Here is a 17,834-nt window from a genome sequence, read left to right as displayed (position 1 = left end):
TTCGTATTAAAGAACACACCCAAGAAGCAATGATGGGCGCAAAGACCAATAGAGATTGAGGACACGGTAGAAGCTCTGGTCAAGAGCGGAATCCATACTGGGTTCTGTGACGAGGATGTCAGACACTCTACCAAAGAATACCCCATCACAAAAAAAGACTAAAGAAAGAATGGCGAGGTCAAACTAGGAACAAGCAGTGACGGCTATCGCCCACACCTCGTACCAACAACAATGTCAGCCACGCTACCAAAACCCACAAACATATTACCCACAATTCTCACCAACCCCATACTAGTTGTAGTTACCACACCAAGAAAGGTTGCAACTCCCCCTCCCCCACAGCTCCACCCCACCCTCCAACTACCACCTCCACACCCAAAAGACGGAGAACAACTACCTCAAGCCCCTCCATGCACAATAAACACGATATCTAGAGGCTCCAGCACTAACTTTGAAAATAAATGATAGCAGAAGGATTATTACTGCATTGTTACCATGTCGTCGTTATGGGACTGATTGTGCAAACTATATGGTCACACATCTTCATAACCTTTGACATAAGGGATGTCAATTTGTGAAGTGCCTCGCATACAGACACCATGGTCATCAACCACAACATCAGCAATTGGGACGGGCACAAAGTCCTCGTTGACATCAGTAGCCAAGAAAACATAATTTTCATGTATGCCTTCAAACACATGGCCATCAACCCTAATCAGCTTCAAAAGGCCAACAACCCACTTTGTGGTTTTAGTGAAGAGGCCACCCTGTCCATTACAAAAATAACACTATCAGTTTTGTTCAGAGTCACCCCCAATGTGAGGACCAAACACATAACATTTGACATAGTGGACATGGCCTACCCATAAAACTCCATCCTTGGACAGGGTGCAATCAACAAGTTTGAGGCAGCCATACATGGCATGTATGCATGAAAATCCCTAGGACACTTGAGCAAATCGTAGTCTAGAGGGATCAACAAGTCACCTGCAACACAGAGAGGGACTTCACCCCCCGAACAGTACAACGTCCACTGCCTTGCGAAGGAGGGCGAGGGCACAATGTTGAGGTCCTAAAGCCTCAAGATGTTTCGCGAGCTAGGGAGGTGTCTGTAGAAGACTATGACATGGACTAACATTTGAATTTGGGTCCTGATGTACTGTTAGAGATGGCTAGTGTTGCGGGTAAGGCCACTTCGTTTTGTTGGTTTTTTCATTTCTTACCTTTTTCACGTTTTTTGTTTTGACTTGCAAGTGTTAGCGCGAAGACCACTCCTTGGTGGTTGTAGACCGCACACTTAGGAAATGTCCAGCGGAGGAGCTGAGCATGTGGTTGCATTTTTGTGCCTCCATCATGTTTTGTCTTGCAAGTGTTAGCGTGAACACCGCTCCTTGGTGGTTGTGTACTACACACCCAGGAAATGCCTCATGGAGGGGCTGAGCATGTGGTCACATTTATGCGCCTCCACCGACCGCTGAAGTATACACCATCTATGACGATTTCTCCTAATTCCATAGTATGCATCTATGTTTTATCCCATCTAATGGCTAGTGCTGAGGGGATGAGATACTGAAGTTTTATAATGTTCTCCAAGATCTTTTATGTAACTTTTCCTTTTTATATTTAAAAATAAATGAAATTTCTATTTTATATCTCAACTTAAAAAATTACAATTATGGGTACTTGTCGCGTCAGTGGGGAGCAGTATAGACCTGTATTGTTTTGTTTTTTTATTGAGCAGTTCTTGTTGCACCTTACCCGAGCGCTAGGGCTCCTGTCGCTCAATGGCAGTGCGGCAGGGAGCTTGTCGCTCGGTGGGTGAGCGGCTGGGGACCTGCCGCTCTGTGGCTAAGTGTCAGGTCCCCGCTATATAATCATTTCTATCCCTCTAGAATCTCATTTGTGTCATTTTCAATACAGAGAAGAGTCCATGGAGGGGTAATGGAGCTCTGTCTGATTTTGTGTGTCTCGTGACTCGTTATGTTAAAATCTACCTATTCCTTTCAAGTCGGTTTATATTGTAATTCACATATATGTATATAAAATAATTGTTAATATTTATTTAGTTGCTTAGATTGTTTTACCTCATGCTGTAGGTATACATAAATGTATTTTTTTCGAAATCTGGATATACATTTGAAATTTCGATTATTTTTAAACATAAAAAGGAAAAGTTTTCATCTTCTTACCACGTTAGCTGAATTAGAGGCGTGAGGCGGCCCAGGGCAGACAGCAGCGCGCGCACATAAACGATGCCAGAAGAAAAGGAAGCTTATGTGGGTGGCAACGCAGGAGCTGGAAAAAAAACACCTCATCCACATGCAGAGCCGCAGGCCCTGCCCACCTCACAATGCCACCCCAGCCTGCTCCCAAATATCCATGATGTCCGGGAAACAAATCCTATCCCCGCCGCCTACGCCGGCCGTTCGCGCTCACCTACTCACCACATTCGTTCTCGCCGTGGACGCGCGCGTGAGGTGAGTGAGACCACCACGCCAGACAAGAATTAATGGCCCTGGAGACGTGCTTCAGAGCGTGGGCGCTGCACGCCGCCCCTGCTGGCAGCAAGGACAGGCTCCTCGTCTGCAGCAGCGGCGGTAACCTGGTGCTGCCGTCGAAGCGGGTCGCGGCCGCGCCGCTGTCCGTCGGCCGCGTCGCCACGCGCCGGGCGCGGCACGTCTGCCAGTCCAAGAACGCCGTGGACGAAGGTAATATTATATAGGAGTAAGTTTCGGTGCCTGCGAATATATATATAAATAAACTGACGATGAGCCTCGCCCGCGTCGCGTCGCTGGTGGCTCCGTGGGCAGTGCTGGTGGCGGACGAGAAGAACTGGGACGGGATGGTGATGGCGTGCGAGACGCCGGTGCTGGTGGAGTTCTGGGCGCCGTGGTGCGGGCCGTGCCGGATGATCGCGCCGGTGATCGACGAGCTGGCCAAGGACTACGCCGGCAAGATCATGTGCTGCAAGGTGAACACGGACGACAGCCCCAACGTGGCGTCCACCTACGGCATCCGCAGCATCCCCACCGTGCTCATCTTCAAGGGCGGCGAGAAGAAGGAGAGCGTCATCGGCGCCGTCCCCAAGTCCACGCTCACCACCCTCATCGACAAGTACATCGGTAGTAGCTCATGAGCGCGCGAGAGAGGCAGCCCATGTCTCGTGATGTGCCCCCGAGCTGCATCTGCATGCATGGGATACTGGGATCGATGATACATGTGCCCAGCTCGCGCATAAACACCATGTATCTCTAGCCTTGCCCTTGCATATATATGGATGGATATATGATATGACGATGATGCGTAATGCGTTCATTCGGTTCAGGCAGCCAGCCCTCTGCTACTGCTCCGTCATAGCCTTGCCCTTGCATCACATGGACCTGCCTGGGCAGCATCAACGGCGTAGTGTGCTGTGGCAACGCCGGCGTAGTCTGCTAGTGTTGAAACAACATTCATTCTTGTGATCATTTTATCGAGCAGCTAGAGCACACGTGAGCCATGGCGAGCAGCATCTACGGCGTGATCTGCAGTGGCAATGCCACATCCTGCGCTCGCCGTGCCGAGGTTGCGCCCCGACGGACAGTGCTCCACGCCATTGTCCAGATCGAGACCGGCGATGGAGTGTCCGCTTCGACTGGTTGTCGTCGGCGTCATGGTCATCCATGGAGATACAGTAGCGGTGGGTAGGTAGGTTATGGGAGAAGTGCGACGGGCGGATGGAGGAAGAAGTGCGTTCGTGAAGGAGGATAGAAGAATCTCTAATAAGCTCCTTTTGAGGAGAGATAAAATGATTATCATAATCTAGGCTTCAAATTGTATAATCTACTCATAATCTGCTTGATTGTTTGTCATCTTGATTATTTACAATGGATTATATAATCTACACAGATTATAATCAGAAACAAACGGGTCTAGTTTCATATTGCCACTGCTCCTACTATTATTTATTGCCCAACTCGTTGCTAACTTCAGCCACTGCTCACATCCAGCCTTCTGGCTACCGAACAAAGACTTGTGACACAGATACTCTCCAGAGCTGAACATCACCAGCCCGTCACAATACAAATACTCACGAGTGACACATACTAACGTAAACTCACAGCCGGACTACCAACCCATTTTTAATCCAACAAATGAAACGAGAGGAACGCCGTGGTCATGTGAAAGATCAACCTGCTTAAACGAGAGCATTTATCAGAAACACAGGTACACAGATGACACACCAAGATTCACACTCCCTTCAGAATTTTTTTCCTGCTGCTTTCCACTAGTTAATAACAGCTTATACATGGTACAGCAAAGCTACAATGAGATTCTTGGCCATCAAAGGTGGAAATAGGTGCTCATGCTTTCACAACTTACGGAGAGCCATGGTACACAAGAGTACAGACTGCAAGAGAGAAATCGTTGTCATCCAACCTGGAAAAACAGGGGAAAGAAAGACGCCCTGATCTTGCCCCAGTTTGGAATCCGCCAACACTTGCACCCACAATGAGTCCCATGTGAAAGTAGGCTCTGATTCACGGGGCCTCACTTTTGCAGAACACAATGGGAGACAGCCATACAGACAGTTGATGTAACATGTACCGATCAGCGCTCATGTTTCATATTCGCTGTAACATGTAGCATGCACCATCAGTAAGAACACTCCGCTTCTGAGGGAGGGCAGGTTGTGGTGAGGCGTAACTTTTGTGTTGTCAGTGATGGACCGACCCAGCAAGGATAACTGTATAATATTAGGTGCGAGCTTTCTGACTCCTGCTCACTCTACTGAGCAGGCTTCCAGTCGTATTGAAGGTTATTGAAGCTGTTTGCAGCTCTAAGGCCCCCAAGCAATTGGTTTCCTAAATCGCGCTGTTGCTGCTGGTGGGCCAACTGTGTCAGGTCATGCGCACTGTGATTCATCACGGTCCTTCCATTCATTGCCAATGCGTTGTTCCCCATCGCCGTTCTCATTTGTTGACCAAGGCCACCCATGGCCGCAAATCCCATCCCATTGATTCCAGGGTTATTTGTCATGGGGTTACCAACTAAGGAGTTGACACCGTTCATACCAGGAGTAATTGTGTTTGCTCTCCTCATATCGCTGCCAACTGGGCCAACACCATTAATATGGGATTGCATCATCAAGTCTTGCAATATCCTCTGGACCGAGCTTTGAGACTCAATTGGCTCGGGTTCCTGAGGTCGGCTTGCAGGTGTTTGCATAGGAGGTAGGTTTGATGACATGGTTGGTGAATTCATTTGGCTTGAGTGCTGAGGAGCAGGCATCATATTGCCATTTGATGCCGAGGGTGCTGGCAAAGGAAACGATGCTGGTGCATTTGATTGCATGGAGTTTGTTGAGTTGGCCTTAGCAACCGGACCACTGTTTCCACCATTATACAGACCATTGCCGCTGCTTGTTGGATGGTCTTGTCTGCAATTTACTGAGCCTTGAAGGAGACCAACAACAGATGAAGATGGTGCCGAAGTAGATGGTGCAAAATTGAGTGAATTGTTTGATGTAGCATCGCCATTTCCAGAGGCAGAGACTTGCATTCCAGTTGCGGGAGCAGAATTTTGACCACTCTGGTTAGAATTCTGTGGAACAGGCTTCTGCTCCTCAGATTGCTGCTGGGCTTGAACAGAACTAACCCCAGAATTCCCTCTCCTAGGGAATTTATGTAAGCTCTCTGGAGAAAAAAGAACATGATTGTGTATGTTCAAAACAAGCAGAAGAAAATGATTGATACCAGGCTTGCCAAATTAAAAATATCAAACAACTTATCAATAATGATACTATATAATGCATGCCAACTCATACCCAATAACTATGTGTTGTATGTTCAATAATATATTTCATTAGCTTTTCATCCAGACAAAAGCATGCATAAACTAAGATACAAATATTTGGAAGCTATATAAAAAACAAAGATGTGATGAACATTAACCGATAGAAAGTTTCCATTTTTTTAGTTATCCTAATTATGTGTTGGAACATCACACATCCCAAATCGTACACGACACTGCAGAAATATATGGGTTGCAAAACACAGAAATAGAACTGTTCCAATGTGATAGGGTCATAGACAGTAGAAGAACATGCAAGTAGGATGTTCAAAATCAATGGTAAAACAGACAAAATGCCTAATAAAACATGTAGCACTTCTGCACTTGACAAATGAGAAATTAACATTGACCCTGTACTTGAAGTTACAGACTTGTAGTCCGAATTGGGGTGAACTGGTACCCAAAAAATCTCCTTTCACCTTATTGAACAAATTATGTTTTGAAGCAACAATACATTAAGCCACAAGAACAGGATAAAAGGTAAGTAATACTGCACCTATTGGACCAGACCCAGTCTGCCTGCTATGATCGATCAAATCTTTCATACAATTAACCACCTCTGCAATCTGATTATCAATGTTTAGACAAAAGAAAAGATTAGTTAGGGTGATAAATTCAATAAGAGTGGCATAAAAGAAAATGAAATTGATCGATAAATCTACATGGCTATGTACAATGCAATCATGTGCAGTTGTGGACACAAATTGCAAGGAAGTTTGGCATGTTATTAACTGAATCAAAAGGACTCATGAAACAGTCAGTACCTGGAGGCAGCGAACATATCTTTTTGTGTATCCTAAATCATTTACCAATGGCACTTCCAGTGCCTTAGCCAACTGGCGAGCACATGCGACAAACCTAGTTCAACAATTTTGTGTATTAGAACAATTAATACGGAGTAAATGGAAGTGACAATCACGCGTCCCAATACAAACAGAAATCATAATGAGGGAAATAAAAGCAGTTCTCTTAATTCAGGGTAACATGACATCAAATATTGGAGGATTCTTGTCACACCAACCTCAAATATAAGGCATGCATGTATTTCAAAATTCAAACATTGTAATCTTTGACAAATGAATAATCATAAGAATTTGTACTTAAAAGTATTTTCTAATGATCAAACTTTTGTTGCCACAAATTATGTATTATATATTTTAAACAAATTAACAGTCAAAGTGTAATCTTAACGACCACATCAAATCAAATCATGCCTTATATTTTTTAACAAAGGGAGTACTAGATTACAGGAGCAACAAACATCTCTGAATAATACACAGGACTGAAATTCACATGGCCAGGCCAGTAACTTGTATGGCAAGAAATTATAAATCATTGCTCCCATAAACCCATGCAGGATAGATACTTATTACTTGCGGTGCTCATTACTACTCTAACTCTCAGTTCATTATAGAAAATCAACTCAGTGGACCCACCAAGATGGAAATGTCAAAATAGTTGAGAAAGTTAAGAGTAACAAATCAAGTCAGGGGCCATTAATAATGAGGACATATTAACTACCAGGGCACCACTTGCATCATATGAATGTCGGCTATGTAGATAGCAGTATAATTCAGAAACTAGGTGGCTCAACAAATCATAAAAAATGTGTATGTTTTCAATAGCTTGTATACTATTACCTCCATTCCAAGTTGTAAGATGTTTTGGCTTTTCTAAATACATTGATTTTACTATCATGTATATCTAAGTGCATAGCAAATGTCATATATCCAGAAAAGTCAAAACATATTATAATTTGGAATGGAGTATTTATGTCAACGGAAGTTCGAATGTCCAACAGCAAAAGGTTCACTTGTTCATTGCAGTGTTTTGAATTTTTGATGTTCCTGCTCTCCGTCGCTTAGTTTCAGATTTTTTTTGGCTCAATAAAATATTCCTTTGAAACAGGAGCTATGTTCCTGGTAAACGTGTATTGACTACTTGCTCAACGCAAATGGCACACATGATATACACAGCCTCCAAAGCGTGTATTGACTACTTGCTCAACACAAATGGCACGCATGATATACACAGCCTCCAAAGCACACAATACAAAAGATGATGTATATGCATGTTATAGTTAACTTAACAAAGCCCCTTGAAATTCTCCATTTTGGGCAGTGTTTGAATGCAAAGTGCTAGATACTCACATGCACTAATACTTTATAAAATGAAGGTTATGATTATGACATGCAAAATTCAAATCAGAACTCCAGTATGTTGCTAAAAAAATATAGCAAACAGCAAATAACCGGTTCTACTATGAGGTTGCAAGCTATGCTTGATTTATATAGAGGTACAACCATGCAAGAACTAGAAGCACCAATGAATAAGAGAGACAAAATCTGCAAAGATCAAGAAACCATGTGCCATAAGTATGGTTAGCTATATCAGCATAGCACTGTGGGGAGATTGCCAGATTGGATAACTAAGCTCAGAATGGTAGCTTGGCAAAAAATTGAATTTACCAAAGAACTTAGTTTAAAGTTCAAAAGTATAAGCACATCAAAGAAGAGTCCTTACGAGTTACAATTGTTTTGCAAGTCCTGACTTGATAGTGATGCTGAACTTTGAACAGAAGACTGGTACTTCTGCACTACAGCACCAAGTTGACTGACCTAATAGAAGATAAGGTGCATGAAATTAAGTCCTCCATGATCAGAATCACAATACAGATGACAAAATGCACATTCCATTATCTTTGGCAAAATATACCTGTGGTATGATTGATCTCCGAGGAATAAGTTCCTCGTGACGCCGGGCACAGAACTCCCACGATGCAATCTAAGAAGTAAAATGGACACAACAATTTATCCAACAGCGTTAAATTTATCACGAGTGTGACAAACTACTCCTGTGCTACATAATTATGCATTATTATAGGCATTTTCTTCGTTCATTATTTTGAGGTGGCTTTGCTAGTATCTCTTTCTTTGAACCATTTTTTGCCTTGCACAATAACGGGAGACAAAAAGGCTACCTTGGTGATAACCTCTGAATTATAGTTCTACATGCATGCATGAGGGCATGCAAGATTCCCTAGTGTAATAAATTTCAGTAATTGCATTAATTTATAAATCTTTGATCACACGAGAAAGCAAAAAAATGAACTCCTGCCTAACGACATTAATTAACAAGGCCAGAAAGGTAATTTCGAACAAGACTATCATTCAGTTTATCCTAGAATAAAAAAAAACTCGGCCGGGGAGGGAAAGACCGTCCTCCATGTATTATATTAAGAGTTTATCTTAGAATACCAAACAGTTTTTTTGATACGGGACACCATTCCAACAAAATAACAAAGTACCTCAACTAGAGAACATATTACCTTCAAGTCTTGGTTGAATACAATTCTTAGATGCCCCTCACGGACTACACGCAGTTGCTCAAAGACACTCTCCTGGATTGCTTTGGTATAGTCCAAAACAATCTGTCCAGATGAATTCTGGGACTCTCTCGGCATATCAACATACAGAAGCTCCTCGAGTGTACCACTGGCATATTTGATTTGGCACAACCGTGGCAAGACCTCAACCGTTGTTTCTATAAAAGGTAAGATGGCATCGAATAGTAATAATGCATAATCGCATGGAAACATAAAATATCTACTAGGATATATTTAAAAGACAATTATACCCACCAAAACCTCGCCCTGGCTTCCTATTGCATATCTCACAATGCCAAACATCCTAAAACATAACATAGCATTGTATACATGTTAAAGAACCAAAAAGCCAAATTGGGGCATTCTCAAAAAATATATCGCATGTAAACAAAAGACTGTATGATTGCTAGTAATCATAACAAACAACCAGGTCACTAAAATTGAACTACCAGCCTATATTCAAGTCGACAAAAGATAAACCTGAGGGAAAACTCCGGTAGTTTGACGGCCATTGCCATACAGAGAAACGCACCACCTCTTCTTGGCACTTGGGGCAAAGTATTCATTGACAAAGTTTCTCCAGTACTCGATGTTATTGTCCTAATACCATATCTTTAATAATGAGCATCCGCCTAGGTTGAAATGATGACAATAGTTGTTTGTGACAAATGTTTACCTGTGGCCTGTTTTGCTGGTGATACATGTAATGTGTCAACCTCTTTGCACAGGTTCCTGGTTCATAAGCAGCTGATTTACCGGTTCTCATATTTAGACTTTGTTGACGAAGCAACTGCTGTTGCTGTTGTTGTTGTTGCTGTTGTTGCTGCTGCTGCAATTGGTTTCTCTGCAAAGGCAGGTTCTTGAGAATCTGCTGCTGTTGTTGCTGCTGCTGCAGTTGTAAGAAACGCTGCTGTTGTTGTAGGAGGCTCAACTGAGTAGCTGCAGCCTGGGGGTTCTGCTTAGACAGCTGCAACATATGTTGCTGCTGCTGTAGTAAAACAGATGGGTCTGAGCTTTGGTGCTCCATCTTGATAGCACCCAAGCTCCTCAACGCTTGCAACTGTGGCTCGAGCTTCACACCACCACTCGAACTGCGCAGCATCTGTGCGGAAACACTCTGATCAGGCTGCCCCATCTGCTGCTCCAGTTTGACCCCACCAAGGACGCCTCCATTCTCCAACTTCACTGCAGGCTGCTGCTGCTGCTGAGTTTGTGACATCATATGCTGCTGATTATATGTCATTGACATTTGCTGTTGATGCTCTTGCTGATTTTGTGAATCTTGTGGTGCATCCAGCTGCTGCTGCTGCTGCAAGCTGTCCACGCCAAGTTGATTGCCCAAGCTACCAGGGCCCGAGGAAGAGAACGCCATGGAATCCGGCCCTCCAGTGCCAACCAAGTCACCAACGCCATCAAGGCCGCCTCTGTGCTGCAGCCCACCGATCGGGAGCCCAGCGCCGCTGCCCGGCATTACCCCAGTTCCCCCATTCCCATAGGACTGCTGTCTGCTGAGCATGGACGCGACACTGGACGCGCCCGCCAGCAAGCCGTTCCCGCCGCCAACACCGCCATACTGCGTGCGCGGCGAGACGAGGGACGAGAAGGGCGACTGCGACGGGAGCACCCCGACGCCCATCCCCATCCCCGGCTGGCCACCGGCGCCGGCGCCGGCGCCGCCGCCAAGGAGGCTGGAGCTAGTCCGGAGCAGCGACGCGCCCACCTGCTGGCCCGGGCCCATCGGGTTGTGCTGCCCCGACGGCACCATCTTCCCAAAATCCGGTCGGGAACCGTACCTTCACTCCGCGCCGCAGGAACGGTGGAGATCCGGTGCGCGTCGAAGCATCCGCCGCAGCGCGGCAAATCTAGCCGGGATTGCGACACCGCCGCAGCTCGGCAAATCTAGCCGAGATTGCGACTCCGCCGGCAGCCAAAACCGGAGCCGAGCAAAAGCGTCAGCGCACCTCCTCGTCACCTTTCGTCCTGTAATCCAGCGAAACCAAGCGAGTAGCAGCACCGAGCAGGGCGACGCAAGGAAGCGCGGATTAGCCAGAAGCAAGCACGGGAGCTCCCCAGCCCCGCGTCTCCGAAAGCAAGGAAGCCACCACAAGAATTACGGCCGGCGAAAAACCCACCAACCGAGCCCACCTCCGCGCCTCCTCGATCCGAGCGAGCCCGTGGAGGAATCCGGCGATCCGGGCCTCGGCCCTCGGGAGCAGCGCAAACGTCCCTCCTCCGGCGCCGAGGTGGCGCCGCCGGGCCGTGCCGGGGCTCCGCACTCCCGCGAGGACGACTCCGCTGGAAGCCTGGAACTTCCCTCGCGAGCCGCGGCGAGCAGGAGGAGGAGGAAGCGGAAGCGAGCGAGCGGAGGAAGGAAGGAAGGGAAGGCCGGAGCCAGGAACGGAAGGGGAGAGAATGCACTTCGCAGTAGCAGTAGAAAAAAATCCCTGCGACTCGGGTCGGGTGCGTGTGTGCGCGTGTCCCCGGGACCCGTCCTTGCGGACGTCAAAACCTCAGAGCCGCATTGGATTCCGTCAAGGTCCGCGACCGCCCAGCCGCCTGCCCGCCCTGTATCGCTGACGCACAGGTCCCACGTGGTGGACCTGGATGTGGACCCCGAGGACGAGGGGGACGTGACGCGGCGGGTTTGCTGGGAGCCCGGTCGCCTTCGCGTCCTCCTCCGGCGCTGCGGCCTGCGGACGTTCGCGCTCGTGTTTGTGTGTGCGGCTTTGTTTTTCTTTTCAGTTTTTTTTTTGGTTCGTCTTCTCTTCCCTTTCCGCCGCTGGCGCTGGGACTCAGGCGGGCCGAGTCGAGGGGGAAGCTTGCGAGGTGGGAAGTCAAAAGGAATCCGTGCCACATCGGACCCAGCGCGGCGCGCGTGGCAGACACCGGTGCGTGGGCCCCCCTGTTGGTGGGGTAAGGGATGTCAGTGGCGTGCGCGCGCGGCACCGCGGGGACGGAACGGTGGCGGTGGCGCGGCGCGTGACGGGCTGACGGCGTGGTGTTGTGTGCTTGGCTGGCTGTGCCTGGCGTCTGCGTTGTCAGTGCTGGTGAAGTGGTGATGGGAGCCGTCACGTCCACTCACGCCTAGTCCTATCGCTCGCCGTGGGAAGGCACCCCGGCGGACGCTCACTCGATGACTCCGGTCATTCTTGATCTACCGTGCACGGTACACCAATGCACTGTTTAGAATCTATTATTTGATAGTGAAGTATTTTAATATTTTCTAAAATATCATGTTTTTTATAATATCTTAGTATTTTTATGATATAAGATGTATATAGTTATATTTCTGAAAACTATCCTTTTATAATTATGGTATTCTAAATACTATGGTATTTTTGGAATATACAAATATTTACATGTTTTTTGGCATGGCTAGTTTTTTTTTGCTTAATATTATATTAAAATGTTGTATCCAAACAATGTTCTTTAAACCCATGGTATTTATAGAGTTGCTAAAACTATGGTATTGTTATTATAATTGTAAAGCATAGTAGTATAAAACTATGATTTTGAGAAACATTATTGTTAAATAGGCTCTCGCTATCCAATGGTCCAATTATGTTCACTCTTTAAAGATATCTATCGTAGGGACTCTGAAAAAATAAGATATTTTTATCAAAATATTAGATCTTAATGAAACTATTAGGTATGTGCTCGTGCGTTGCCACGGAACACGACATGAGCACAATGGTGTTAGGGACCCTCACGCGAAATAGTGCCTTGTTGCAGATGAGCGCGAGCCCGAGCACGACACCACTTGATGTCACGAGTTCCATCGTTCTATTGTGGGACTTCCATTGCCACGAGCTCTATATATAAAATGGGTTGTTCATGTCATAATAACTAAAACAATGATGCGCCAAAACTTTTGCTGCTACGCTCGAAGACTCAAACAATACTGACAAAGCATATATCCTTATCTAATTGCCTCATTCTTGATAGACCCACACAAGAATAGAAGATCAGAAAAAATAAAGATCAATCAAGCATAACAAGGATATAGTATTTTTTAACAAAATATATAGCAAGTTTTGTGTAGCAGTTTTAGACATGCCAAATATAGTGCAAATGCATAGCAAGTCATTGAAAAGGATAGGAAACAAAGCCAAGAGGAACGTAGAAAATAAAATGGAGTCAAGTTTCTAAAAAGCGTCACACAAATATACATTTCTAAAAAATCTTCACACGTTCGACATGACGTCCTCTAGATGCCACCTCTCTCAACACTTTCCTGAAACCAGCAGACATTCGTAAGGGATAAATCAAATTTTAAATAGCACCTTGTTTCTTAACAATAGAAATCTTAGTGCATGGCGGCAATGTATTCAAAAATAAGAATACAAGCTCAAATAAGGAGAAGATAAAATGGAGTCAAGTCAACTTATCAATTTTTCACGGACGATGGAATTGAAAGTTTGAACAGAAGTTAAATTACTAACATTTTAGTGATCTCCACAATATGGGATATAGAGATCAATAGAGAACAACATAATGCATGATGCAGACCTAATGCTTAAAGGACCAACAAATGTCAAAGAAGCACAACAACAGAGCTCCATCAAAATCACAAGGTAAGTAGAATGCAACTGTGTAGCATTTTGTTAACAGAAAGTGTATCCAAAAAAGGAGGACAGTGCATAAACTCTCTAGACTGTGATTAGGTGTAAAAACTCCATTCGGACCAAGAAAGATCATCAATATCATAGTCAATCTTTTGCCAACTCTACGCATTTGAATATTTGATAATGATAGTGATTTCTTTGTCATGTCATGAAAAAATAAAAATAAACAAATGTAAACAATAAGGAGCCATGGCTAGGCAAACCTTTTGTAGTAATTGAAGGCACACAGATAAATAAATCACATGATTGAAGCAAAGGTTCAGAGAAATGTAACTGAAGGTTACAAAGATGAGAGAGTTTTGAGGTGTTGATTGTCCATCCAGAATTTTGCTAGAATTTATTCTTAAAACAACCTTTGCAGTTCCATACAAAATCCTATCAAGATATGTATATGCATAAGCAGTTAAGCACACATGATAAAATTATGAGGGATTGCAATTCAAACTAACAGTAAAATGAATGCTTAAGTGATGGTGGGATTCAATAAACATATTTGTGTTAACACCCCTTCAAGAAATTGTTATATCTTCACACTTAGCACAACTATGCAGCTGCCATGTGAGGGCTATCATAGGTACATTTTCTCCATAATGAGCAGTAGGTATTCTATTGTGGGTGTCTATAGATAAACAGTGTGATTCTATGAACAAAGTTCTTATTCAGCTCCTGATAAAGGCTCAAAATTCATATGCAGTAGGTATTGTATGGCACTTATCCAATTTGCAAGGTCACCCAGATGGCTCAACAAAGAAGGATGATGACCTCCACGAAAATGGGTCGATTGGTCTGGGCTCTTTAGTCCAACAAAGTTAGATAGTGGATACCTACAGCACATAGTGAATTAGTGATACTCTTTTCTGTATAAAATTTTGTATGCATTGGAGATAACCAATAGTTAGAAGATATTTCCTATAGATCCTTCCATAGTAATATGCTACTTCATGCTAGCTAGTTCTGAGAATTGCATTAACGGTTGTTTGTTAGTGATTCATCACATGAAGATAGAAAAAACAAAAACAAAAAGTAGCAGGGTTCATATAAGCTTATGCATTGCTAAAGAAATTTGTAGTAACAATCTACACTTTGTTTTGGGCTTGCGCTCTGCTTCCTTCGATGCTTATTAGTCATTTCGCCTAGAGAAGCATAAACTACCTGATTGCGAGAGGAGTTAAGAGAATGACTCACAAAGAAACCCATATGTTGATCTATATGTAGTGAGGCTTATGTCAGTCAATGTGTGCAGCATTTGGCATGCATTTCTTGATTTTATACATTCTAAATTTGCCATTGTACTCTTTATTTCAGGTTGTTAGAGATAAAAGGACTGGCAAAACTAATGGTTATGGATTTGTGAGCATTTAAAACCCTACTGAGCTGGCTGCAGCAGTAAAAGAGATGAATAGTTTGTATCTCTCATACAGGACGTTAGAAAAAATAAGCAATAATCGTTGCTAGCTACCAGAATAATAAAAATAGAACATAAGTAGTAATCGTTGCTAGTTACCAGAATACGAATTTCCAGTTGCATGTGAATGCAGACTGAACAGTCATAGCCTCAAGCCATAATCCAAGATGAATGCAGACTGAGAGTGTTAGCACCTATTTCATCGCACTGACTAATAATTCTGTCATCGTAAAAGGATTATTAGAACATATTATAACCTTCCCTCATGATATTGGGAAAAAATCCCTAGACCATCTTTGTTTAGGATGTAAATATTTGTGCTAATCTTTTTGGAAGAAATATATGTGCTCAGTTACCAGTGTCGCTATTTATATTAGTATATATGAATAAGTCTATAACCTTACATAATCTCGGGCACGGGCACATAACATGTTCATTAAACTGCAGAGTCATATAGGGATCTTTATAACCTTAAACAATAGAACATAGATTAGATTTACCTTATAGTCCTCAATGAAGAGATCAGTTTAACCACTTCAAGTTCCTTTGAAATACCTTTATGTTTATTCATGAGAACAAAAATAACATTAGAAGAAAAGATGAAGGTGTCTCTACTCTCTACTCTCTAGCACTGTGTATGATTCACCTTTTTCTAATCTAAAGAAAAGTCATACTCATAGTTTATAAAACTAAACCACACAAGCCACTTGACAGTGTTGGCTAGGATTGCTCTAATCACACAAGCCAGTTAACAAGTAGTGGCAGGAGTGTTGATTCAATGGAAGTAAGCTAAACCTAATGCTGCATTAAAATGATCACATTAAACTTATTCACATGACCAACAAAGCCATTAAACCCTAATAAACTGGCAGTTTCCTTGCACACCAATTAAACTGGCAGTTTTCTTGCACACCTCTGGATGACTCAGGCTTTGTCTATGTTTTTCATAATCATAACTACTAGATGGCTAGGAATGTTTTCCTTGGAGTAAATGTAAAAAACAAATTGCTAGTACTTCAAAGACACAACTAAACCAATGTGATGCACCACTGCTACTTTGTGGTAGAATTATTCTGAATTCCAATGTTTATACTTCTAAATGGGCTTGATTTGATAGCTGCACATGTACGGATAGGCTGGACGCGCCCTAGCCGGCTCGATACGGTAGTTTTAGGCGTACGGTGATGTCGGCGTTTCGACGCCGGGGGGTCCCTGGACCGACGAGTAAATTGTCGCTGCGTGTCCCAGCCCAGATGGGTCGGCGCGAGATGGAACACAAGGGGGGGAAAGGGAACCACGGCTCGTGTTATCCTGCGCCCAGGGCGGATGCGCTTGCAGTAGGGGTTACAAGCGTTCGCGAGAGAGGGAGAGAGCCTGCTCGTCAGCCCGTCCTCCCGCGCGGCCACCTTCTCATACGAGGGCCCTGGACCTTCCTTTTATAGATGTAAGGAGAGGGTCCAGGTGTACAATGGGGGGTGTAGCAACGTGCTAACGTGTCTGGCAGAGAGGAGCCAGAGCCCTATGTACATGCCGACGTGGCTGTCGGAGAGGTGTTAGTGCCCTGTTCATGTGATGTCGTGGCCGTCGGAGGAGCGCTTGAGCCCTGTAGAAGCACAGCTGTCAGGGCTGTCGGGTCCTTGCTGACGTCTCCTTGCTTCCGTAGGGGGCTAAGAACCGCCGTCGTCATGGGAGCACGTGGGGTGCCATCATTACTTGTTTACCGGGGCGAGCCAGATGGGACGCCGGTCTTGTTCCTCGTAGCCTGAGCTAGCTAGGGGTAGGGTAATGATGCACCCCCCAGTAACGTGGTCGGTCCGAGCCCAAGGTCAGGCGAGGCGGTGACTCCTCCGAGGTCAAGGTTGAGTCCAAGCCCTGGGGGCGGGCAAGGCGGAGACCGCCTTCCGAGGTCGAGGTTGAGTCCGAGCCCTAGGGTCGGGCGAGGCGGAGACCGTCTTCCGAGGTCGAGGTTGAGTCCGAGCCCTGGGGTCAGGCGAGGCGGAGACCGTCTTCCGAGGTCGAGGCGGGGGCCAAGCCCTAGGGTCGTGCGAGGCGGAGACCGTCTTCCGAGGTCGAGGCGAGGCCGAGCCTCGGGGTCAGGCGAGGCGGAGCTTCCTATGACGCCTAAGGCTAGACTCGGTTGCTGTCAGTCTCACCCTGGCGGGTGGCACAGCAGTCGGAGCAGGGCAGGCAATGATGTTTTCCTATCAGGTCAGTCAGTGGAGGGGCGAAGTGACTGCGGTCACTTCGGCCCTGCCGACTGAGGAACGCGCGTCAGGATAAGGTGTCAGGCGATCCTTGCATTGAATGCTCCTGCGATACGGTCGGTTGGCGAGGCGATCTGGCCAAGGTTGCTTCACTGCAAAGCCTGTCCGAGCTGGGCCTCGGGCGAGTTGAAGGTGCGCCCGTTGCTTGAGGAGGCCCTCGGGCGAGACGTGAATCCGCCTGGGTCTACTGTTCCTGCCCGAGGCTGGGCTCGGGCGAGGCGAGATTGTGTCCCTTGAGTGGACGGAGCTTTGACCTGTATTGCGCCCATCAGGCCTTTGCAGCTTGTGCTGATGGTGGTTACCAGCCGAGTTTAGGAGTCTTG

At 45.4% G+C, this 17,834-nt stretch overlaps 2 protein-coding genes across 2 annotated transcripts; one reads left to right on the top strand and one right to left on the bottom strand.

Moving 5' to 3' along the window:
- The first annotated feature begins 2,274 nt into the window (after positions 1-2,274).
- Positions 2,275-3,318, top strand: LOC103640889 (thioredoxin M-type, chloroplastic-like). Its single transcript, XM_008664343.3, has 2 exons — positions 2,275-2,708; positions 2,811-3,318. The coding sequence occupies exons 1-2, from the start codon at positions 2,510-2,512 to the stop codon at positions 3,134-3,136; spliced, it is 525 nt and encodes a 174-aa protein (XP_008662565.1). The 5' UTR covers positions 2,275-2,509; the 3' UTR covers positions 3,137-3,318.
- Positions 3,319-4,162: 844 nt separating this feature from the next.
- LOC100279192 (uncharacterized) lies at positions 4,163-11,672 on the bottom strand. The gene is given in 9 exon segments (NM_001152216.1): positions 4,163-5,675; positions 6,329-6,398; positions 6,597-6,690; positions 8,356-8,450; positions 8,548-8,616; positions 9,161-9,375; positions 9,473-9,521; positions 9,698-9,817; positions 9,894-11,672. Coding segments are annotated over 9 exon segments (2,709 nt in total). The 5' UTR covers positions 10,983-11,672; the 3' UTR covers positions 4,163-4,767.
- Between the last annotated feature and the right edge of the window lie 6,162 nt (positions 11,673-17,834).

This window comes from Zea mays, chromosome 10 (assembly GCF_902167145.1).
Source record: "Zea mays cultivar B73 chromosome 10, Zm-B73-REFERENCE-NAM-5.0, whole genome shotgun sequence".
Classification (NCBI taxonomy): domain Eukaryota; kingdom Viridiplantae; phylum Streptophyta; class Magnoliopsida; order Poales; family Poaceae; genus Zea; species Zea mays.
Note: the sequence above shows the minus strand (reverse complement) of the source record. Positions and strands in the feature narration are given on the sequence as shown.

What these genes read in the sequence shown, in the direction of transcription:
- LOC103640889 (XM_008664343.3), top strand. Translation starts at nt 2,510, where the DNA reads ATGGCCCTGGAGACGTGCTTCAGAGCGTGGGCGCTGCACGCCGCCCCT. An exon ending in CAAGAACGCCGTGGACGAAG is followed by an intron (nt 2,709 to 2,810) that starts GTAATATTATAT and finishes CTCCGTGGGCAG; the next exon opens with TGCTGGTGGCGGACGAGAAG.